Source organism: Thermobia domestica, chromosome 1, assembly GCF_964235325.1.
Source record: "Thermobia domestica chromosome 1, izTheDome1.hap1.1, whole genome shotgun sequence".
In the NCBI taxonomy this organism is placed as follows: domain Eukaryota; kingdom Metazoa; phylum Arthropoda; class Insecta; order Zygentoma; family Lepismatidae; genus Thermobia; species Thermobia domestica.
In genome coordinates this window covers 64,541,047-64,566,944 of record NC_137454.1, presented here as the reverse complement: position 1 = coordinate 64,566,944, position 25,898 = coordinate 64,541,047, and the positions used below count along the sequence as shown (strand labels likewise).

General features: G+C 33.2%; 1 protein-coding gene across 2 annotated transcripts in view; it reads left to right on the top strand.

Annotated features, from left to right (window-relative positions):
* Positions 1 to 25,898, top strand: part of LOC145685586 (CD109 antigen-like) — a 203,408-nt gene that overhangs the window by 114,597 nt on the left and 62,913 nt on the right. The window contains exons 6-14 of one of the 2 annotated variants that reach the window (XM_081757975.1): positions 1,322 to 1,480; positions 3,743 to 3,914; positions 5,189 to 5,374; positions 6,527 to 6,628; positions 8,067 to 8,321; positions 9,565 to 9,708; positions 14,694 to 14,831; positions 16,519 to 16,573; positions 25,248 to 25,488. In XM_081757975.1, the coding sequence (XP_081614101.1) occupies positions 1,322 to 1,480; positions 3,743 to 3,914; positions 5,189 to 5,374; positions 6,527 to 6,628; positions 8,067 to 8,321; positions 9,565 to 9,708; positions 14,694 to 14,831; positions 16,519 to 16,573; positions 25,248 to 25,488 (1,452 nt within the window). Of the gene's footprint in view, positions 1 to 1,321; positions 1,481 to 3,742; positions 3,915 to 5,188; positions 5,375 to 6,526; positions 6,629 to 8,066; positions 8,322 to 9,564; positions 9,709 to 14,693; positions 14,832 to 16,518; positions 16,574 to 19,390; positions 19,557 to 25,247; positions 25,489 to 25,898 lie in introns of both variants that reach the window. The other variant, XM_081757979.1, reaches the window with a different exon arrangement.

Sequence of the window (25,898 nt, the reverse complement as noted above, 5' to 3'; positions counted from 1 at the left end):
GTTTCTTTCTGGACATATCTCTTACTATAAAATATGTAAGTTTGTTCGTAAATTTACACATTATGTGTGTATACATAGTTCGTTCTACTAAAAACGTATTTTAAATAATATTACTCCACAGAACTCCTATAAAGAGTATAAGATCAGTTCATTCAGAAGGTTTATTCAAACACATTCCAACATTTTTCTCATCTTGAATGTCGTTGATATAGAACCATAGTATTTATATCGTAGTATTTATACCATAGTGTTTTTAAAGACCTACCAAAATTAACAGCGTCCTGGGTTTCAAAGGGAGAGCCGCTTCAACATGGAGTGACTTGTAAAGCAACATGATAATTTAAAAATTTTAATTTGTTAACGTTGCTACGTCAGTGTCTCACGAACAATAAACAGTCAGTTGAGTACGAGATGGTGACAGTTGAGAAGAAGGCGCAGTGTATCGTGTGTTGCAGTTCGGATTGTGTAGAATTACAAAAAGTTTACAAAAAGAAACACCCGGGTAACAGCAGGTAGGTTTTAAGAACTTCAAAGAAACTGGAAATGTTGCTGATTTGCTATGTAGTGGTAGACGTAACCTATAATTATCATTATGGATAAACAGTTTGATAAGAGATAGAATGGTTACAGAGAACTGTTTTTTTCCTCTCAAGTTCCATGGATTTGCCTTCCCTAACATTTGTGTGTGGAGGGACACGGTTATTGAGAATATTTGACAAGATCATGAACATGTAATTTTAAGATTCCAGAAAGGCTTCAAGAGTGTGTCGACATCAGTGAAGCATAGTTGGAAATCTAATGTAAATCAGGTGTACATCATTGTACCTAGGTAAAATTTCAGTGTTAACGATCTACAGTATATTGACACGATGCTCCGTTTGGATGACGCTTTCGAATCCGGCTGGACTTTTGAAAATATTGTATATTGACTTTTGGTACAGTTCTTCCCGGGATTAATATAAAATATCTGGTAATCTTTTTCTCGATTTAGTTTTTGACTTCTGCGAATCTCTAAAGTGAAGTGAAAGACAAGTCTTGATAAAAATAATATTGAAGAATGTCATAAAAGTTTTAGCTGTCATATATTGAACACTACTTTTTCTTTTTAGTAGTAACTTTAGATGTAATCATGACATTCACAGAACATTTCGTAAAGTATGTTATAAAATGCTTGTTTGTTGTAATAGTTTGTATTATATATGTATTTTTTCAAAATTATCTTCTATACATTTTAATCAGTTTCAATCAATTTTCTATCAATTAGTTAATCAATTTTCGATTACAGTATGAATTCTTTTGATTGATTGATGTATAATTTCAGATATACGTATGGAAAACCTGTGAAGGGAGAAGCTACCATAACAGCTCATCCTGTAATATTCTCTGGAAGTCTTCAACCAATTTACAATGAGCCAATAAGAAAAGTTGTTCCAATTGATGGGAAAGCAACCGTGGAATTTGATATAGTCAAAGAACTCAAGTAATGTTTCTAACCTTGATCTTGAATGATTTTATTATAAGAATAGATTAATTTAGAGATAATGGAGTCACACATAAGAATTATTTCTATTTGCGTTTGTAATATTATTTCTTTACTGGCTGGAAGAGTTACTAATTGTTTAGCACAGATAGTCCTCGAGTTACGTAAATAGGTCGTTTTCCAGTGCTCTTGCATTAGTCGGACACTGAAAAAATACGAAAAATAAAAAAAAATCTGTTTAATAATAATGCAATGCATAAAGTCAATTACATAATATGCTTTATGAATATGGAACAGATCCTTATACTCTTATCAACGCCGATGGTAAAAGAGAAATAAATAAATAAATAAAAACTAATTAATAACAGTTCAACAACACTTAATTACCTAATTATCAGAATCATCAACACCCAAGCCTTGTAACTTCAAGTGTAAATACCGTTCGTAAGTTTTACTTATATCAGGAATTTCTTACGTATGTCAATTTACGTAAGTAACTCTTATTTACGTGGTAAATTATTCTTACATTTCATTATTAAATAAGAAAAAAAATATTTATTTATTTTATTTGTTTTTTGAATTGAGATCTTTCTATGTAAATTTTCATAGTGCTTTTATGACCTTCATCAGAACTTTCAGGATTGATTAAGGAAGAGAATAGCAGCAATTTGAGATGAGCGACTATGGTATGAAAACACCCTCTCTTTTAGTTACACATCAAAGCATAGTCATGCAGAAGTAATTGACAAATCTTGTCTACATGTAGAGGCTGAGGCACTATAGAAGTGGTGCTTCTGTAAACATGTGTGTGTGTTAGGAAAGCAATCTGTATTCAAATGGAAAGGCAATAAGTGAGCAAAGAAATGGAATATACACTTCAAGAATTAGCCGATATGGCATTTATGGACGGAGAAGCAGAGAAATTATATCGGAATAGGTATTCATGAAGACATGTTAAAGTCGTTTAGTGCTTCCCACATTTTTCCGATACTCATGGAAAACAGAGCGTTTGCTAAACAACCTTCAGTAACCATGTCCAATGAGTAAGGGTGGGGGGCAACTACTACATGAAGCGCAATTGCACTCCTAGTATTCACGACTACAGACTGTAATTTCAGTTGACATTGCACTTCGAATTGTGTTTACTGAATGTTTGTGTAACTTTCTGTAAGCGAATCTCAGTTTTCCTCTTAGGTGCGTTTTATGGATGAAATTTATTTGGTTTGAGGCAAGGCTTAAATAATCGTAATAGTCTCGTATGTGTCTATGAAAATCCATGTGATACTGTTGACAGGACTATCAATTGATTGTACCAGTGAGCGATGAACAAAACGTAATAGGTTCTTCTTCCAACTCAATTGATTGGATCAGTTTGCATAGTGTGAAACAGACACATTCCTGCGTTCTTAGAACAAATGGGAAACTAGTCCACTTTGCATAAGATGCTCATGACTGTCTTGATAAGCATTCCCCTCAACTGTGAATCAAAGCTGTCCTGTTCCTTGGCCAGCACATTCGCCTAATCTGAACCAACTTGAATTTTAGTTACTAAATTGTGGTCTTGGGTACATAGTTTAAAGCTCATCTTACCTTGTATCCATGCATTAGGAATACAAGGTAAGATTTTAAGTTTTAAACGTGAATTATATTGTTGGTTCATTTAGAATTCTCGTCTACGAGATACTTGGCAATAATAACGAAGACCGCTTGGCTAGAATTCTTTCTGTTTGTGATATCGCCCAGGAAAGTTTGAGTGGATGCAACAGAGTTTACTGATTCATTGCCATGACTGCATCGCTGTTTAGGACGTCATTTTAAGCATATGTTGGGATGTATCGCTTCAGTTGAACAATTTCACATAATGTATCAGCAAAGCGAATAGTGAATCTCACCAAACTATGCACTTTGGACTGTATATTATTTGTTGACCATTTACTTTTTAAAGTAAATGTGTCCGAGCCATAGTTCCCATGTCAAATTACTGCTCTATCTGAAAGTCTTAATGAAGGTGACAGAACTCCTTGCATACAGTGAAACCTGGCCAGCAACCACTTCAAAATGATTTCATGTTCCAACGCATATACCGCTAACAAAACAGTTGATGTCATGTTAAATTTATATTATTATATAACGAAAAATATTTTTTTAAGTTCTTGTTTCTAGTTCTTCAGCAATATTTATGTATACTCATATCTTCTTAAAATTATAATTACTCAGTGTATGAATATTAGATAATGTAATTAATTACATCGTTTTTTGTAGATTACAAGATGACTACGAAAGAAATATACAATTCGACGCTGTTGTGGAAGAACAACTAACTGGAAGAAGGCAAAATAATTCAGCACATATAACGCTTCATAAATATAAGTACAATATGGAATTGATTAAAACGTCGGACTTCTTTAAGCCTGGTTTAAAATATACAGCATATGTGAGTGTCAGTTTATCTTCTGTTTTCTCTTATTCTTTTCCTTACGAACAGATGTATTTATTGAGATCAGTTCTTATAGCCAGTGACCAGAGATTACAACGGTACTTTCTTTTTCTTATGAACAGATAGATGTATTTATAAAGGTCAGTTTGTATGGCTAGTACTCAGAGAATAATGTGGTACTTACGTAGTAAAAATGTTAATAGATTAAGATTGAGATAATTTGTTGTAGATTTCATGTTTCACGCACTTATTACATATATAGAAACAAATAAATACTAGCCTTATGAGCACTGTTGTCTTTTGTAACCGGTATATCGCTTTTGTTTTCTTTCTCCAGAGGCGAATTTTCTCAGAGAAAGAAATTTTGATTATCGTCTTCCGTTTACATTGCAGCTTTCTTTTTCTTCGTGCCGGTAAGTACTAATTCAGCTCGTCCCAAACCTTGTAAATAATGAGAAAATCTTGTAAAATAACATTCAAAAACACTCCCATCAACCATATGAAATTGTAGAGTCCTTCAGTGTTATTTTGCAAGATTTTCTCATCAATTATCGATAATATTCGTAAGTTTTAGGACTACGAGCTAAATTCTTACTTAACGCTACGAAGAAAGGTAAAACTTCAATGCGCTAATTGTAAACACAAAAGGATATTCAAGATTTATTCGTAGGAAATTTGCTCCTAAAAAAAAGTATTAATTTCATTCTGTGAATAATGCATTGCCTTTGGCGTATTTTGAAATAAAATGGAACTTGAAGAATCCTGAGTAAAGTCTATGATGCGGAACTTCCAGAGGCACAAAATCGGTTCATTCCAGAAAAAAGGGGGATTTGGAATCTTTATTTTTACACTACTACTAAAAGTTATATAGTCATCCCCCGATTTAACGGACTTCGGAAGCAATGTACAAAATCTAGAGCAGCCGATTCGGTCTGACGGTTCTGATTTTAAACTAGAAATGTTGATTTTACTGTATTATAGTGTATATTTACAGTTTACAAGTATTTTACACCGTCAGATTGCATTATGTACTTCATTAAAAGTACTGTACTGTACCATTCCTCTTTCTTTCGTAATATAATTTTGGATTACGCAGATTTATTTCAGAAACTTGCGGAAATTTGGCAACATCGGACTACAGTTGCCTTCTTTTAGTCCGTTAAAATGAGAGACAAGTGCATTTCTTATAAATTTAATATCATTTGTATAGCGTTTAGCCAAACCATTTTTACCTTTTGTGCACCAATAAATTAAAATGTTTATCTTTCCAGATCAAGTTAGCTTATTACGATGGAACGCCAGTACAAGATACGAAGAACCCTGTCACAGTTAAATATGGTTTTACGTACAACCACGATGAGTACACGGAGCAGCAACTTATGCTAAACAACGATGGAATGATCGAGCTAGTTTTCTATCCACCGTTGAATTCTAATGTATCTGTCATAGGAATAGAGGTATTACAATCAAGGATATGTTATTAACAATCTTAACGTTTTAATGTTTCTCATTACACTGAGATCGTAATGTGCATATTATCCATTGGTGTTGTGCAGAATAATGAATACGCCTAAATTTTTAGAAAAATTTTGAAGGGTGGTTCATGGAATTTTTATTGATTCGTAAGTTTAGTTGCTTTAACCCTTTTAAGTTCTAGTACCTATATACAGACACTAAAGCAGTGTCTTCATTATTCGATTAAAAAGTACCAATAAAGCTTTTTACTTCGGTTTCTTTGTGTTTGTTTTAACAAGTCTAGAGGCATTTTAGAACATGTTACGCATGGTTTCACGCCTTTCTGTATCGAGACACAGAGGGTGATGACGTCATAACTTAAAAAGAACTAATTTTTTATTAGGCCTATTTTCATTATTGTTTGGCGGGCTTACTTTTGCACCTAGAAGATTGCAATTTTGCATAAACATTCAGTGCACCAATTAGTATTTTTCAGATCTCTGCGTTAAAATAGGGGGGTCCAGAGGGGCAAAAAAGATAAAAAAAAGGGATATTTTTAACAAAAAGTCACTTTTTTCGCGATTTTCCCGCCTCAGATATGTGATGGGGACATGTGAAGGGTACCGTTTGAATGGCTGTTTTATTCTTAAGAGAATGAGGTACGAACCATGATTCTAGGATAAATAGGGATGATGATGTAGCTGCTTAACTGAAAGTCTATATTTAAAAAAAAAAAAAAAAAAAAAAAAAGGCCAGAACTTAAAAGGGTTAATGAGAAAATTCCAAAATGTAAGTTCAAAATAATGTAACCAAATATGAAGGGCAGTTCAAACTTTTGAAACAACTTAAATGTACACACTTTAACAGAAATGTTTCATCTCATAATTTGTTGGGCGTGTTTTATTATCTGAATCTTAATCATTGTAATTAAAAATATATGAAGAGAATTTTCTTTACATTATTACTAAATGAGAAATTGATACTTTCCTAGTAACTAGCTTCTGCGATAGAACATCCTTCAAGTTAATATTTTCAATAGTACATAATGAGATTCTAAATATATCATAATCTTTTACTTTAAGGATATATTATATCGAGTCCCTTTCTAAATAAAATACTTTAAGTTATTGTATCTTTCGTTCTCATTATTTTAGGCTAAATATTTGGAACGTAGTGAATGGTTTTCTACAATTAGTGCGGCTCTTTCACCAAGCAATACTTTCATTCAGGCTGTAATGAAGACTGAAAAACCTAAAGTAAGTTTTCTTGACTTTTTTTTTTTTGGTGCATCTGTGAAAATTGTTACCAAAAAAGACTAATGTTTTAACAATATCTTTTCCAATAAATTAACTTAGAAGGTATTTATCTTGCAAAGTTCAAGATGATCACTTGTAAGCGTTTTATGAGAATGCTTTTAAAGCGGGTTACATTAATAATTTTCTCCTGCTTTTTAAAAATTCTTATTGTAATAACAACTATTTTGCTTTATACGTGGACAGAAATCAGCTAGGAAAGAAGAATAAAGTAAAATTGGGGAAGAAAATGGTAAAATAAAATTATATTGCTTTAAGTTTATATTTTTAAAAGATAGAAAGTGGTAACAAGCTCTATTTTTTTAATCAAATGTGTTCCAAATTCATCCTATATGTATTCTTAAGACCTTTTTATTTATTTATTATCCCTTATTATAGCCTATCTAGTTCAACTGTGCCCTTGCTGGCGCTGCTATTGATATGTGATTTCCCGTACCTCCCTCGAACGAGGAGGGACAGGTTGCTACGGCCGAGATTTTTCAATTGTTGGATGCGGAAGCGTTGCCACAACGAATTATTTCATGGACTCCGCTGTGCATCGTCATGTTAGTCACTTTAAGTAGCCTACGATCTTCACTCGTCAAGACCAAACGACTAAATGACAAACTGGCAAAACAGCTGAGGTCATTCAATTCTTTTCCCTAAGCAAAGGGAGGGTTTCGTCCGCCAGAGGTTGGCGGGGGTGGGGCCGAAGTTTAGTTTGCATAGTTTTCGAGGGCACAGGTGGGACAGACAGGCTCTAGTAGGGTTCGTGTGCATCTCGTTTTTTTATGGGATTGACCCTTACGAGATTATATCCTGGTGTTCTCATTAAATTCCTCGAAACGGAGAATTGTCCTGTAATTTTTGGATTTGTGGTTAAATAACATTCTCATTCCTAAATTTAAAATATGTGATTGCCAAGGAATTCATAACTATCGTCATAATAATTGGCAATAATGTTATGTTGCGAGAATAGTCGCAGTAGCGGACGCGGTACTTGATATGATAATAATCCCTATGAAATTAAATTAATTTTATTATTTCATGTGTTTTCAATATACCGAAGAACAAGTGTGTTTTCTAAGAAGTTATCACAGGCAAAGATGAATCAGTGATTTACTGTTGTTTAAAATTCAGCTTTAGAAGTGGTTCCCTTCTCTGCTGTTTGTAAGAAAGGCAATAAAATTTTGTTGTGTATTTTTTTTCATAATATATGAACCTTACATTAAGTAATATGTCCATTGGTTTTCAGACCAAATATACATATATCCTTTTCCAAATTACATACCCGTATTTTTGTTTTCCAGAACATGTAAGTATTTTCGCATTACCGTACGAAGTATTAAATACGAGTGAATAAGAAGTGTTTTATATTGCTACTATTTCTTTTCGCCTCTAGGTGAATGAAGATGTGGAGATTGAAGTTAATTCAACTGTCCCGCTCAAATATTTTAACTACGAAGTAATGGGTAGAGGTGACGTTGTGTTTGCACAAACGGTGCAAGTAAATAATCAGCACACTCACACCTTCCGATTTCTGGCAAGCTACGCAATTGCTCCAACAGCACACGTTGTTATCTACTATGTCAGAGAAGATGGCGAAGTTGTGGCAGATGCTCTAGATTTTGATGTAGAGGGTGCTTTACAAAATTTTGTAAGTATACATAAAACTATACCTGTCTCAGAACAAAGTAACATTAATTATGCATTAGTAATTCCATTCTCATGACCATTTAAAATCTCTATGTTGTGGCCATTACAATTACCAATTAAAATCTATTTTTGTCGGACATTAAAATTTTTCGGACATTTTTTCTTTGCATTACCTTGTCAATTGACACAAATGTTTATAAGACACTTTGGCTTCCTTCCCCAGAGACAAATTCAATCTGCATTATTAATATCCAGAACTTGTTTATATATTCTCATATCTTTTTAAATATCAATATAATACAATCTTCTTTCTCAGCTCAACAATAGGTTGGTGGGCAACATGGAAATTTTTAAAACTTTTCTCTCCCTTGGGAGAGCTGTTTTATGCATTGATAAGGTCTCTTCTTTGTAACTGCATCTAGATATTATATTCTTGGTCTTTCACTTCCTGGTTTTCCTTCTGCCTTCTCCTCTTTTAGCACGGTGATCCAATCGAAGTGCCGAATAAGATGGCCAAGCATGCTGTTTCTTCTTTTTCCGATTATCTTCATGATCTGTCGTCCTTCATTAGCGTCCTTTAGCACATCTTCATTCCTTTTCCTTTCGGTCCATGGTATGCGCAGTATTCTGCGCCAACACCACATTTCAAATGCTTCCAGCATGAATATTTAATCTTTTCTCAATGTCCATGTCTCTGATCCGTAAAGCGCCACACGCCGTACCAGAACCTTAATAAATCGTTTTCGAACGTCCAAGGACATTTCTTGATGTTAGCAGTCCTCTTTTCCTATTGAATGCTTATTTAGCCTGCGCTATTGTGGAACTTACGGTTTTTTTCGATCTTCTGTCCGAGGATTTCCCAAATAGGGGAACGTCTTAACGTCTTTAATTTTCTCTCCCTCTAACCATACGTTTCTCCCTTCCTGTCGTGCTCTTGTGCACTTTATCACTTTGGTTTTCTTCTTATTTATTTTCATTTTACATGTTTCTTTTTTCCAGTTGGTCGCTCGAGTTTGATGCTATACAGACATAATTACTTCCATTCAACTTTTTACATATTGCCAATATTCCAGTAAAAATTTACAGCACCAAGTTGTTGTTCCTTCTAATGAAGTAAAAAATATATTTAAACTATACTGACCTGTACTGAAAACTATCTATTCCTGATCTTTTTAAAAACAAACCATATAACAATTAAAATGATTTTAAACTGAAAGTAAAAATTGCTGTAACTATATCTTCAGGTGGAAATAGACGTGAATCCTGAGGAAACAGAGCCTGGAAAGGAGGTCGACATTAATATTCGAACAAAACCAAATTCATTCGTTGGACTGCTTGGAGTGGATCAAAGTGTATTACTTCTAAAATCAGGAGCAGACATCTCGCAGGTATAAAAGATTTATTTAAAATGATTACCAATAATACATGTCTTTGTTTTACTGTATGTATTTTGTATTACGTTTATTACTATTATTATTGTTACAATCTTAGTAGCGGCTATGTAATACTAATTCTAATACAGTAAAACATATTAAGTGTGCCAGTTTTACGCTATAAATTGGACAGTTTCTGTAGTATCAGGATGGCCAGGTCAAACATATTTTTCTGCGTTGAAGCATTTTTAAAATCAGTTCAGTGTCTAAGATAGTATTAACAGTCAGTAATATATGAAGCACTTTGTAAGTTACAACGACTTATCAAAAAAAGATAGTCGTAAACCTGGTTCGTTTGCTGAGATAAAAATCCGAAGTGGTAGTATTTCTTTGGCATAAAAATATTAGCTTCGATATTTAAATACCATTAATCTCACCTTTTTAATAAAACTGACAACGTCTATAAACGATGTTAAACTGGTTTATTATTTGATATAACTTATAATATCCTTTTCTTAAAAATGTTAAGTACACAAACTCACTGACTAGGTAACCGTAAAACATGTCCATATCATCAACTATCCCATAATAATCACTTACATATATTAAAAACATTCTTCTTTTGTTAATATGAAATGAACATTCTACTAAGTATAGTGCATATGTATGAGTACTTTCTGCCCAAGGTACAGGTAAATATTACACAAACCAAAGTATTTTGTTGTATAAAAATGTCGCTCGACAAAGGGACTGAATATAAAAGTCATGAGTAGACTTGGCTTTTATCTTCAAGAACCACTGGTCCGTTTACATTAGTGTTCTTTACATTACATATGCCCATCATATTTTAATCGCACCTTGTATATCTATTCATTATATTTCACATATACATATATATATAAATACATTCGTAACAATTCTTTCATTTCATCAATATTTATCTTTAATTACATTAATTATATTTATTTTATTATTATCCACTATATTATTAATATATTTCCTTATTAAAATATCGTCGCTTATTTAATTAATCGTCGACGGGTGCGATTTCGAAAAATGTAAAGGACAAACGTGGGTTACAAATAATATTAATCTTTACGGGCGCATTAAATAACAAATAAGTCGGATGTTGCATTTAAAGGTATACATAGTAGCACTAAGATGTTATAATAAAGAAGAATTTCTTTCAAGGTAGTCGTTGGATACTTGATTTTATAGAATAGAGCTTCTTTTTAACATAATCTTTGACAATTAAGTTTTCAACACAAATCAATCTAATATAAATAATCTTTGCTTTTAATTAATTATAAATCGAATTATAATTCCTCATATTAACAAGAAAGAATAAAAATCATTTGAAAATTAATTTTCCAGTCTACCTAAAACTCTATTTAAGCATTTCAAGTATTTTTAAGAATCGTTTTCATTATTGATATTAACACATAAACTTAAAATGAAAATTTACAAGAATCTACAACTAACATGAATTTAACCTAATTTCAGTAACGGTAATCAGGTTACATTCGAACTTGCATACGGTTCTAATAAAGTACACTGTACTGCGCTATCATGATTAGGTTCTATATTGTGTTGTACATGTCTTTCATCGTGATTCTGACTTTGGTATGAAGTCCCATCTCTTGATCTCCAATTACGTCTATCCACGTAGTTCGCTGCATTTCTGGAATTTCGCCATACATTACGTCGATTTTTAAATCTATTTTGACTATATGGTCTAACATACGAATTGCTACTATTAATTAGGTTAGGCGGATTCTCTACATAACCTTGCCTATTGTGCGCATTTTGATTGCTAGAGTATACTCGGCTTAGGTTAGGTCCTGTATTATTCACACTCCGAATATTTAAATTCCGAACAGGCACCAAATGATCTGAATTATTCTTATTTTTACCCATTCCTGATTGTGGGTTCATGGCATGGTATTGAGTTTCGTAGCATTGGACAAGCATCAATAAATGGCTGAAACTCATACACTGTGTGGAAAATAAGATCTGTTGCAATTTAAATGGAAGCAAATTTCGAATCGATGCTATTATTCTCGATTCCGATTGCAAAGGATTAACGACCTTTAATTCGTTGTAGACATTTACAACAAACTCTACAAGAGATTTGTGCAATCGAGGATTGAAGTGTTGATTTCTAAGGGTGGCATCTCTATTTGCCAGCAAAAAGTCATTTTCATAATTTGCGATCAATGCCGCTTTGAATTCCTCATAGGTACTAATGTGATCACGTATTGCTTTAAACCATAAGGAACAAGGTGGGAGTAATACATGGGGTATTAATTTCATATATTGTGATCGATCGATAGACATTATATTGCATTCGTCTTGGAATTTCTCTAAGAAAGAAGTAGCATTCTCATTTCACTTACCACTGAATTTGCTCATAGCTCTAATTTCACTCATCTTAACACTTAATTTTACCTTCTTTTTCTCATTCCTTGTTCTTGTTGAGTGATAGTTCCTATCCGTGACGTGCTGTGCTATGACACCATCTATGTTTCGCTCATCATTGCTCTTCGGACAACTTTCTTCTAGTATAATATCCTCATCAGATCCGGGCGAAGGCGAGTTCATCTCTGGTGAGTGAGGCAACTCAAAGCGATCACTACCCAAGTTATTACGGTAAATGTTGTCTTTAGCCTGTAACGTTCTAATCTCTTCCTGAATAGTAGCTAACAACTGTGTATTTACACGTATGTTATTAGAGTTGTTGCTGACCTGGATCTTTTGCTGTTTAATGGAAGATTCTATTACTTCTAAATCTTTTTTTACAGCACTAATTTCTTGGTTTTGTTGATTGTGCTTTTCTTGACAATCATCGGATATCCTTTTTAACTTTTCCTCGAACTGTGAGGAAATGTCGTTCACCACCTGGACAATTGTCTGTTTCGTTTCATCTGATTTCTGTTCTATCCGTCTACTTAATTCTTCATATTGCTTGTTAGCTTCGTCAAACTTCTGTTCCATTCGTCTACTTAATTCTTCATTTTGCTTGTTAGCTTCGTCAGACTTCTGCTCTATGGTCTGCTTTAATTCTTCATATTGCTTGTTAGCTTCGTCAGACTTCTGCTCTATGGTTTGCTTTATCTCGGTAGACATCTGCATTATTTGTCGCTGTAAAGCTAACAAGATATCTTCCGATGCCAATCCTGGTGTTACACTAGTCTCATCGCTGTCACTAGTATTTGATTCCTGCTGCATTGTTTCGTTGTCCATTTTTCTTATGATTACCTTACCACTTCGCAATATAGTTAAGTTCGTATTCATTAACTGTAATATGAAAGTAAATTCAGCCTTACTCTTCTTCGGGAATTGAATTTACAAAGTCCCGGGTGAGGTAAACCAAATTTTTACAACGACTTATCAAAAAAAGATAGTCGTAAACCTGGTTCGTTTGCTGAGATAAAAATCCGAAGTGGTAGTATTTCTTTGGCATAAAAATATTAGCTTCGATATTTAAATACCATTAATCTCACCTTTTTAATAAAACTGACAACGTCTATAAACGATGTTAAACTGGTTTATTATTTGATATAACTTATAATATCCTTTTCTTAAAAATGTTAAGTACACAAACTCACTGACTAGGTAACCGTAAAACATGTCCATATCATCAACTATCCCATAATAATCACTTACATATATTAAAAACATTCTTCTTTTGTTAATATGAAATGAACATTCTACTAAGTATAGTGCATATGTATGAGTACTTTCTGCCCAAGGTACAGGTAAATATTACACAAACCAAAGTATTTTGTTGTAAAGTATAGGGAGATCGCATAGACTGTTGGTGATGCTAACGGCTACAATAACTAAAATACTCAAATAATTGTATCTTAAATGTGCAGGTAGAACAAAAGTTTCCATAGAGATTTTCTTCCTAGTTTTGAAATACTACACTACAATCATAAAAACTGCTTAATATGGTTGTCAGTCTTCTGGATATACTATGTAAACGTTTCATCCAGTCACGTTAACAACTCACAATCTTCATTGTTATAGATGCACAAGCCTTAAGAACTTTTGTTTTGGTTGTTCAATACTAACAATCTTCACCTTGTGCATATCTGCCTTCACGCGGCCCCGTTAATCAAAATTCGGGGGCGACAAAATCAGGAGTTCGTGATGTGACCTCCACAAGACCCGTTTTTATAATTCATGAAATTCAAATCGCAAGTCCAACCAGTGTCGTACCTGATGAACGTAATGTGGAAGCTCAATGGAGATATTTAGCTGCGACATGGGTAAGTGGTTAGCGTACGCGCCTTTGACGTGGAAATCCTGGGTTTGATTCCCGGTTTGAACTCACGTGGTTCGGATCCCACGTTAAGCTGTAGGTGCATGTCTCATATAGCCTCGCTGCTGAAAGAGACGCTAAACCGAGAATCGAAATTAAATCTATGAAGGTATTGTTACCGGTTTTGAGGTGGAGGACTCAAATTCAGTTCCTGGTAATGTACGTATGATTCGGATTCCGGGACAAATAAAATCTCATCCGTTTTTTGCTAGTAAAATTCCTTAAATTGTTAAAGATAGATACAAGAAGTTTAGAATTAAAGTGCCGTGCTTTAAATTGCTTTCTCCTTGCATAAAATTTGCGGGGGCAGTTATAAACTAACTTTAAAATTACGAAGAAGTTGGTAGAAAATTCTATGAACTTTGTTATTCTTCGTACTTGTGGATTTTTATTTTTTTAAGTCTGTTATTGTACATCCTAAGAAAAAGTACATAGTCAGTGTCAATCGTAAATATTCTATTGATTTAACAGTATGTCGTTTACTCATACACAGTATGAATAATTAAATTTTAATAAATTACACTATTTCCGCTTCTTAATTTTCTCTTAATTGCTCTTGAAAATAATTTTAATTATACTATTTCTGTTATTAACTTCAATTGATTTTTCATGTAAAAGAACCTAAAATCGATCGCTTAATAGGGATAATACTAATATCTACTTTAACTTACAGGACGATGTTTTGAATGAACTAAGATCTTATGATGGTCACGAAACCAATCCATATTTGCCTACATTCCGAGATTTCGGAAGACGAAAGAGGTCTTTCTTTTGGTGGCCAGGATCTTCAACTGCAAAGGAAGTATTTGATGTAAGTTACTACTGCTTTATTAAGAAATATATTTGAGCATACAATGTACGTTTATCCATAGAAGTTTATACCTGTCGGTTTAATTATATTTATTGTATAAATACCATGGTAGAAAAAGTAATATATTAAACTGTAGTAAGGCTATTATAATATTTATTTCTTGAAATCTTCAGATCTAAATTTTGTTCGTATCTAAATTCTGATACTGTTAGTCTATTGTTGGTAACTTCGTGTGACTTAAAATAAAATCTGACCAAAGGAAACACTTATTTACACTTGTCATTCATTTCCTTCATCAGACACATTATGAAAGTACAGCCTAAGGTATAGCTTATATTAAAAAAAAAAAAAAAAAAAAAAAAAAAAAAAAAAAAAAAAAAAAAAAAAAAAAGTGACTAACAAACAACCAATAAGATTCTTCCTTTTAATTTTATGGTTCCAAATCTTCATTGAGTATGGACCTCAACTATTAATTAGATTGAATTTTATTTATTTATTTATTTTTTAATTTCAACTTCTAATTAGGCACACACATGCGTTATCTTGCCTTAATATCTTTACTAAACTATGTGTTTGTCTTTTTGTCCTCTTTCTTTTCCATCTATTTATATGTATAAAAATGAAAGTGACTATGTTTATGACTATGTGCATACCTCTTGAACTACGATACAACGTAGGAGACGGGAGGTGGAGATATATGAAAATAAATAAAACTTAGTAACTCTCGAACCACGCGACTTATCTCGTTCAAATTTGACACATAGATGAGGTTCGGGCCTAGGATGGTTTCTATCATTTCACTTTGACGGTGCAACTTAGGGGAGGGAGAGATATGTAGAAGTAAATAAAAATGGAAGTTGCTGCGTTTGTGATGTAATAACTCTTGAATGACGCGACAGATCTGGATCAAATTGTCAACATAGATAAGGTTCAAGCCTGAGATGGTTTTTATCATTTCAATTTGACGGTGCTGCTTAGGGGAGGGGGAGATACATAAAAATGATTGAAAATGACAGATATTAGTGTCGAATCCATACTTTTGGGGATCGCTAAGATGAACAGTGGCACTTCCGATGCACTTTAAATCCAGATTCTGACCCTCAACTTGGGGGAGGGAAGGGGAGGGGGAGATATATAAAAGTGATCGAAAATGACCGATATCAGGGAACACTTCAGTAATAGTAAAAAGTTACAGACAAACGGAACATATTACTATTTTTTCTTATTTTGACCAGTTAAGCGGGTAATTGACGCTAGTTTTAACTAATACTTTGTTCCACAAACCATGTATACTTAGTCACAGCAAGAAGAAAATGTCTATATACTCACTTTTCTAATTCTATATCATACACCAGTTACACAATATGAGTTGTGACTTCTTACATACCTTTTTTTTAATTTATTATTTTGTTTAGTTTAAATTAATATCGCAGGTAATAAATGCACTTGTACATATCGAAATTTGTCCGCTTGTATGTAACATATCAATGTTTGAAGAACCATTAAAGTTTAGAAATAATAGGAAACATAGTAATAAAGGCTGGCATTATAGTTTTCTTTCCTGTTTCTTAATAAAGTGTGCTAGCAAAATTTACTTTTCATAGAATTAGCTTTTACGTATATATTTGTTTTACAATACACGTATATGTTAACAATTCGTTTACTTATTTTAACTTGTATTTTGCAGAAATCAGGAGTTGTTGTTTTAACCAATGGATATGTTCATGAACATAATCCTTTAAGTAAGTATTGTTTCTGTTCTTGCTTTATTTTTCTTTTAAAATTTTTGTGTTATATCATTATGTTGAGAAATAATATTGTAAAAATTTATATACATGCTGTTTCGAAAGTTGATAATGGAAGTTTATTCTTAAGAAATTTATAGAAATTCAGTTGAAATTATTTTCTAGTTCATATTTAGTTTAAAAAAAAGTAATTTACTTTCATTTGTTTAATTGTCAATTTTATTTTTAAATATTATGCAAATTTTCTTAAAAACCATGCAGTTTATTATTACTTTTTTCATATGCTGGCTTTTTTCGTATCAACTTTAATATACGACATAATTACGTGTTCTTTTGTTTTTATTTTGCACTAAATGCTATTTCTTTTTTTATTTTCAGAGTTATTCTAATAAGTACATAATATTACATTGCATTATTCATAATTGTTAATACTAAATTTCTCTCTGTTTCTATATAGTAGTTAATTCTTTAATATTCATGTAGCATATTATGTCTAATATGACTGATAAAAATATAAATAATAACAATACTTATCAGTAATTGATGAAAGTTTGATAACAAATCTAACTGTAATTGTCTGTAACAAGACTAATTAATAATTCATAACCTTTTTTTATTAAATGAAATAATTATGTAATGTAGATACTTAATTTATGACCTTACCATGGAACTTCAAACCAAAGTCTTCTGCATTTATTTCGTGAATTTAAAGCAAAACTGGATTGTTTCTCTCAAAGAGGCTCTATTAGGGAGCTGAAACTTCCAACATGCAGTAAAATAACTGACAATAAGTTCTAAAAAATTGCTTGAGCTTCATATCAATGTTTGTATTCTTAGCCATCAAATATTTAATCGAAGTGAAATATTTAATTTATTTGTTCTCCTCTCTGTATGAATATATTTCAACATAATTTATATGAATACTACTTTACCGTACGTATCACTATGTGCATTTACGAACAAGAAATTCCGAAGCTCTTCTCACTAGTCTAGTGGCTTTTGGTGCACGTTGTCCTGGGTTCAATTCCCGGTAGGAAAGCATTAACCCTTTCGCTGCATAATTATTTTTGAGGCCGATCCCCAAATTTTAGCATTTATTCACAAGAAAATGAAAGTCTTAGAATCGAAACCAAACTTTGTGCAAATACTCCCTGTCACCACAGTCACCACAGTCACCACAGTAATTATCTAGTTTGTTATGCTCCTGACACATCTGATTGTCAGTGTTGCCAACCTATTTACAACAGTATGTATAACATTATTTGCTAGAGAATGTCGTATTTTCTTAACGTAGATATAGGTAACTTGATATAAATATCACTACAAGAATTGAGAAAAATATATTTGTTGTCATCGTCGACCTCCCCGCGCATCCCGATTGTCAGTGTTGCCATTCTATTATAATATTTTCTTCTTGTTTTGATATTTTCTAGATAAATTTTATTATTATTGACCATTCTTATGGTTCTCTGCACCCCTCACATTATTCGCACCCAATCTGATAATTACTAGTATATTTCCCAATATCGAAAGACGTCTGTTCTGTGTTTTATCCACCCCATGCATCTCATTTGTCAAGTGTTGCCAGTCTATTTCAAAATGAATTTTCTGAAAATTCTTTTGTATCATGCATAGTTTCCACGTAACGTTCGACAAGAGTATTTCCTGCTACGTGTCAAGAAAGAACTCTATAGTAACCAATCCAGTAGACCCTAAGATTTCAGTGTTGCCACCTACCAGCAAGGATTATTTTAAAAATTAAATTATGGTCAAAAATCATCATTTCGATGTGGAATTAATCACCTTCATCTTCGGACTCAGAATCTAACAAGAACATAGCTATCTAATTGTCGCTGATTGTCTTTTCTTTGGATGCCATAACTATTGCTCCAATTAGCACTAAAGCACACCTTACTAAATGAAGCAACACTCGTAATAATTCGTATAGCACTGCCTTAGTTCAAAGAATCACCGCCAGTTGACAGCACAATGCTGTTTATTATCGCTACGAAATATTCTTTATCATCAGTTCGACTAAAGTCAAATTTTGCAGCATGAAAGGGTTAAAATTTGAATGTATTACGGTAGCTCGAATTTAACCGTAAACTGTAGGTGCGCATCTCATATAGCTTCGGTGCTGAAAAGAGATGCTAAACTTCAATTTTAAAAGATAATCAAGAGAAAGATTTATTGGTGTTCAAGAAAGCTATGCATGGTATACAGACTACCTTTATCTTTATGTCGCTTTCTTGAATACAGAGTTGTGGACCCGCGTAGCGTAATCGCTAACACTCTCGACTTTGGTGCGAGCGGTCCCGGGTTCGATTCCACTCAGTCGAAAAAGCTTAAAAAGCCATCTTTAGTGGAGTTTTCCTGGGTTTTCCTCATTCCACAACACACCAGGCAATTGCCGAGATGGTACCTAACATACAAGTCCCAGACAGCTTTCTTCCTTCTCTTTCCTCAAATCATGTGGACACCGAGGGACGTTATCCCTCATATGTGACGGGCTAACATGGCCGTAGTTGTCGAAACCCAGAAATCTAAAAATCCTAATCCTTGAATATAGTTTATCAATAAGCGAAGAATCGTAGAACAAAATTTCTGAACTGAATTTTTTGTCCTTAATTAAACAAGATAACAAGGAAATCACTTCATGGCAAACAAGTTAACGCAAAACTTTTATTCTATTTAAAAATAAATAAATAAGTAAATTGAAGTTCCATTGAGTATACTTTTCATATATAATCATTTCCTATCTTTAATAGGATGACAATACTATCAACTAACATCTGGATTTTTTTTTCTTTGTAGTCTACTACAGATCTAACTTTTATGCCATTCCTGAGGCAGCATCAGCTGACACAGAGTACCTAGCAGCTTCTGCTGCGGGTGCTCCAGGTGGTGGTTTTGGTGGCTCACGTATTAGAGTTCGGAAGAATTTCCCTGAGACGTGGCTTTGGCAGATGCTTGAGGCAGGGTACGGGTCACATTAATTCACTAAGTAATCACTGTTGTCATTTCAGTATTGTATTCCAGTACGCTTTATGTGCAAGGAATGTGTAAACTAAAGCTGCTAGCAGGTAGGATAGTGCAATGGTCAATAATTTGAGTTAAATAAAAAGTGTATTTTACATAATACCACAGTAAACAATTGCACCGAAATTGTTAAGTACAGTAGTATAGCTAATGTACTTTCTTTACCTGTAGTTTTGTATGGTCTTTGATACGAGGCGATATTAGTTTCTCCATTTCTTTTAGCAAAGAAAATCCACATCTAATTCCCGTATCATGTTTATTTCGACAAACTTTTGCGCTGCATCACTGGATATTATCAAGTTAGGTAACTGAATAATGATTAACCTGATTGCTTCGAAAATGATTAGTCTCATGATGTATTTACACACTCCATTGTTATTATTATAAAATAAATTAATTCTATTGGTTCAGAATATATCTCCAATTCCTGCTGAACAGTTCAAGTCCCTTGTAGAACAATAGTAAAACAACAAAAAGAATACGCATGGAGGAACTGAAAAGAAATGTGTTCATCCAGTATAAGATCAGGCTTGTTACTGTTCATGTCAACTTGCAGCAAATTACGTTCGCATAAGATGTAAATTGCGGAGCCTTTTGCAGAGTTATAAACAAGGCATTAGAGAGTTTACCATTTACAATACAAAAGACCTCTTTTCTGGCTACGCTGGACAGCATGTTGAAACTCTGTTTTCTACAACTGACAGATCATATTAATGCAGATTCATGACAGGGACAGTATATTAGTAAATTTTCCTTCTGTTAGAACTTCAATAAAATTCCCTGATGTGGCAGACATTCTTAGTAATGTAAGATACAGAAACTAGTCATGCAGGCAAGTTGTTATAGTTTAACATTCTTGCGTAACTAATGAAATTATTTGTCCTTAGAAGAGAGATTCGGTATAAAGACTGAGAGAAGAAAATTTATTAAATTCAGATTGTTAATTTTTCTTGTATGTTCTAAAACATACCTACTGAATTCATTTCGTTTATTAGAAACACAATACGAATACAAAAATGTTTCATGTGTTACTCCAATGCAATCTCAGAACAAGTCAGAGTGAAAGAAGATTTGTAGATTATTTTACAACGAAAGAAATTATATCTAATATAACAAGATCCTGACTTCAAAAATAATAATAAAAAAATATTAGCAGCATCAGCAAACTGAAAAACAATAATAAAGGCAAATAAACTGTAATTTGTCTGTATCAATAAATGTAAACAGTGATCGTAGTGGGACGATATGCTCCAGTGTCCCTACTGTGTTGATTTTTGGAGACTGAAACATACCATCACTAGAAAGTATTGAAAGGGTCTAAAATGTGTAATATCGGTTGTAAGAAAATTTGAAGAAAACATCACAATTTTCCTTATCCACTTCGAATTCTAAATGTGGAAATTCATGCTAGCTTTCTGTGGGAACTTGGGGTATTTAACATACATTATATTTAACCTGCATTTGTCAGTCCATCAGATGTTGAACATATTCAAACAAACGTCGTTTCACCTTGCTATTATGTTGTGATGCTGTTTAGAATTTAGTTTCAAATTTCGTTTTCTAAGTACTTAAAAAAAAAAAAAAGCATCTAATCGAAGTGTATGGTATACTTCGATATAGGCATTTTTCTTTATATTTCTCTAAGCACTTACTGTTCTTTTAGCGGATTTTCCTCTTGACGAAAACAGAGAAAACTGAAAATATGTTTCCTTGTTTCTAAGCTTTTGGGTAATTTTAATGTGTAAATGCACAATGTCAGTAGTCTAATACCTTAACATCACTGCTTATTCTTTCGTTCTCTGTATCCTAATATTCACTCACCAAAAATATATGCAATGTAATGTTATAAGCACACGTAATATTGGAAAATGCACTTGGTTTAATGCACACTGGTAATGTATGGAAACAGTTCGAAAAGAAATTCATATTATTACAACTACGTAAGAAAAAAAAAAGTACATGTATACGCGGACTGTCAATGTAACGAAAGACATATTAAAGTTCGTAATCCTCGCGTATTCGAAACTACGTCAGGTAAAGTGTCCTGGTTGCAAGTTGTTTGCTGCGGTTATCTTTTTTAGATCTTCTGAGTTATTTCGCCAGAGTGGGGAAGTTGCTTCTGGATAGACTTAGATTGAAAATATGACGGAGTATTAAAAAAAAAAAAAAAAAAGTAAATTTGGCTCCATAGTACAAAGTATTACCTTTTTAAACATAAATAGCTTTAACGGTACTCAAGATGACATTATAGACAGTACAAACATAAATATCAATAAAGTGATTTATAAATTTGATAATAATTATGATCACAAATTACAACACTGTTTATACTCACAAATTTGTACCATAAATATTGTACATATAGTGAATTTTTAATTTATTGCTAAGGTGTTCTAACTATTAAGACTTCGCAGCAGTACATTTAGAAATCTTAACAGTTAAAGGAAACCAGATTAGCTAAAAAGAGCGCGAACTAAGTACATTAAGTTTTCATTAGTTTAATCGAGTTATTTGTAGATATAAGAAAAAGTCTTGTATATATATCATCTACATTTATCTGAAAGAATCTTAACCATTTCTTATATCAATAGCTCGGGAGAAAGTGTCAAACTGAAGGGTACCGGTTTCTCTGTAAATTTGGGGGGACCCATTCAGGTGTGTGTTTGGTTGCACACAAAGGTCTAAGGAGGCATATATGAGGATTTTAAGGCAAATTTAATTCATATTATACCAAATATTGTATATTCATAAAAATACATGGGATCCCACATGAGCATTGGGGGTCGGGCCTCCCGGCCCCCGCAAGATCGGCGCCCTTGGTCAGACTGTTAACCGAAAATTAATCCAACAGTAGGAAATAGCAACGTGGAACCAGGACGCTTAAAATGAGATAATTTACATATTGACAAAGAAGTAGACATCTTCCCCTAACTTCTAAGACACGGAAATAATTAATTTACTATATATAAGATAAAAGAACAGTACATACGTAAATATACAAGTAAACTTAGTAATTTCACAACCGTATTGAATCAGTCGTCTTAAATATTGCTAAAATAATATTCAAAAATCGAATAACTAAAATCATTAAAATTTGCTGCAATTTTAACGTAAATATAATACAATTTAATTTGTGCGTATTAATTAAATGTGAAAGAAGTAAACAAGAAATATTGAAGTACGGTACAAGTTAACTTCCAAATCAGTATTGTATCTTAAAATGAAAGAAAGGAATAGATAAAGAGGCTGGTAGGCTTCCATATGAACTACTTTGAAGTGTTCACCAAACTACGTCAGTCCGTCCTTCCACCACCGGTTGTTTTATGTGACGACCAGTTCTTGATGGTTGCTCGGGAGCTCCCTGAAGAAAACGTCTTTGCAAATGTACAAAGGGTGTTTCATTCTATTTCTGGTATGACACTTTTCAGAGGCCGGGAAATGTGCTCACCTTACGAGAAGAAAAACAACGTTTCAGAAATTCGAAGGTATACTAGTCCATTGGGCTGGCATCTGGACTGTCTGTTGGAATATCTGTAAAGAGAATAACACGAATTTCGATCCTAGCTTTTATCCTTTGTAGAATAGCAGCGATGATTAGGCCATGTCGTGATGCAGTTTCACCCGGGTGGTGTCTGCTCCATACCGTGTGAGTAGTTCATTGTTCTAAATATGTATCTAGACATGTTCCTGATAATAAACGCATGCGACGAAGCTTTATTTATTTATTTATTTTTTCTGTGACAACCATGAAAGCTCGTGGATAAGTTTCGATGTACTGACAAAACGAAATCGTTTCATCCTTTCGAATGACACTTCTCTATGTAATTGTAAGAACTTTTCTACAGTCGGTCAGATATATCCACGCCTCATCTATGGTAACTACAACATTCCACGGTCTCTCTTCGGGTAGCATTCGTACTTTTTTTTTTTTTTTTTCTATTACACGAAATAACTGGGTTTCAGCACACGAATATTCGTGTATGGATCTTGAGACGTAACATTTTGTGAATGGCATGTTGGATGGTTGATTGGGAAACACGGAACCACTATACCAAGCTCTGTCAGTGGATTCTTCAATGCCGTCATTGTTTAAATTCTACATAAGATCGGTGAAATAAGCTCCACTGAGGTCTATTTTGGATGTGACTTAGTCGGTGATACACAGTCTGGGGACGGGCGCGCTACGTATCGTCGCACTATGGGATTCACAGTGGACTGTCCAACAATAAATTCGCATTCGTGGTGCTGTTTATCTATGCTGGAGCAAGTGGTATGCCATTGAAAAGTGCTGCTCTCCAGACTCGATTCACTCTGTCCTATTAGACTTCACAGAACACAGATTTCATTACCTTACTGGTCTTACTGACCAACACATCACACACCACTATTTCAGTGGTGCAACTTTCACATTTCTGCGCTGCGCTCGCACTGTACAGTGACCTTGGCACTTTTTCTATATTGAAGCATATCAGCCTCTGTATTTTGGATTTGTACTGTACCTTGTTGGGAAATTGTTATTACAAAACAGTATACTCAACTGTTGTTACAAGTAGATTCTGACAAATGATATTAATTAGTCTCAGTGATTAACGATTATGAACAATTTTTTTAAAATGAATTTTTAAATTAACATTAAATCGGATCATATTGTAAATAATTCGATTTATCGATAAGACTTCTAGAAAGTAAACTGTTTTTCCCATAAATTTTATTTTCTTACTTATTTTCCTGTTATTGTTGTTGTAGTATAGACTGGGATATTTCTGTAAATTTACTTGTGTGTTTGGTATTTATGTGTACGTTAACTGTTAACTGGCTTATGTATTCAAGATTGAGAGAACAAATGCGTTATTTTGCACCAGGTGTAGCTGGAAGGATATATATTAAAGGAAAACAATGATCGATTAAGATAAATTAACCATAATTATCAATAAATGATTAAATTAAGAATAGCAATATATCAGAACTCTCGAAAATGTAAATAAGTATTCCTAATCAGAATAGGATTCCAAACTACTTGATATATAACAAAACTCTCAAATCCCATTGAAAATTGAGCCCGGCTCGATATATATCGATTGTAAGTATCTCTACAATGCATGGTCCGTGTAGGTTTACGCAGTGTTAAACGGATTCTGTATTAATAATGTATTTAGACAGGTAGTAACGATCAAGCCGTAGCAATAGCGTATTCGGACGTATAATAACATACTGTAAAACATGATGATATTTTAAACTAACATAGAAAGATTAATGCATTGAATATCCAATAACATTAAAAAAGGATATTCAATATGCGATAACAAATAATATATACGCTTTTTACTTCGTTTTTTTTTTTTAATAAAAAAATTCTTTTCATACTCGATGACTTATCGTCTTTTGTGTTGTATTATTAATCTCTTTCAACTTAATAACAAGCACCATTTAAAGTATTTCTTTATTCTCTGATGCTATACCTGATGCAAAGTAAAACCTTTGTTTCCATCCTTCTTATTATTATGTGTCTTTTGCACTTAAGTATTTCTAGTTCTTCATTCATTTACTATTCTTAGAGTACTCTAGCATGTTCTGAAACTTTTTTGTTTACTTGGGTTAATGGTATGTTTACGAGAAATGACTTGGATTTCAGGCTTTGGTATCTGGGGAACAATAGCAGAAAATCGCCCCTCAAACCGCCCCATTCCAGTACCTGGTGTTCCAGTTCTGAAGCCTGATCTGGGACCACCTGTGGTGTACAATCCGGCCACTAGGCCACCTCTTGCAGGGCCATATGCCTTCTCTCGTATTCCAGCCCCTGTGTGGAATAAGCCGCGAGTTTTCCTCATTCATGACATCGAATCCCCTTGGCTTTTCACAAACTTTACTGTTGGGTATGAACTTGCATGTTATTTAAGTATACGATGAGAATGCATTTTACATCAAGCCAACAGTCCAGTTTGATTTTGAATATAATGTGAAATATATATATTTCAGTGATTCCACAGTAAAAATAAGACTACCATAAACACAAGATTTTTTTGTAACTGTCAGTTCACGTATGGTATTCATCACAATATAGGAAAATTACGTTATTATTTTTTTTTTTTTAATGTGTTTTGGTTAAGGCAAGCTAATTTCAGAAATTTTGTTTTTATTAAAAGATTTTTCAGATAAGCAATTTATGCTATGTCCAAAATTGTAACTTTCTGCTGGACCTGAATTTGTTATTTCGATGGGGGAAAAGTTTGTTTTACTTTCCTTTAATAAACACCACCTGTTTCTTCTAGGTCAAATCAAGCCA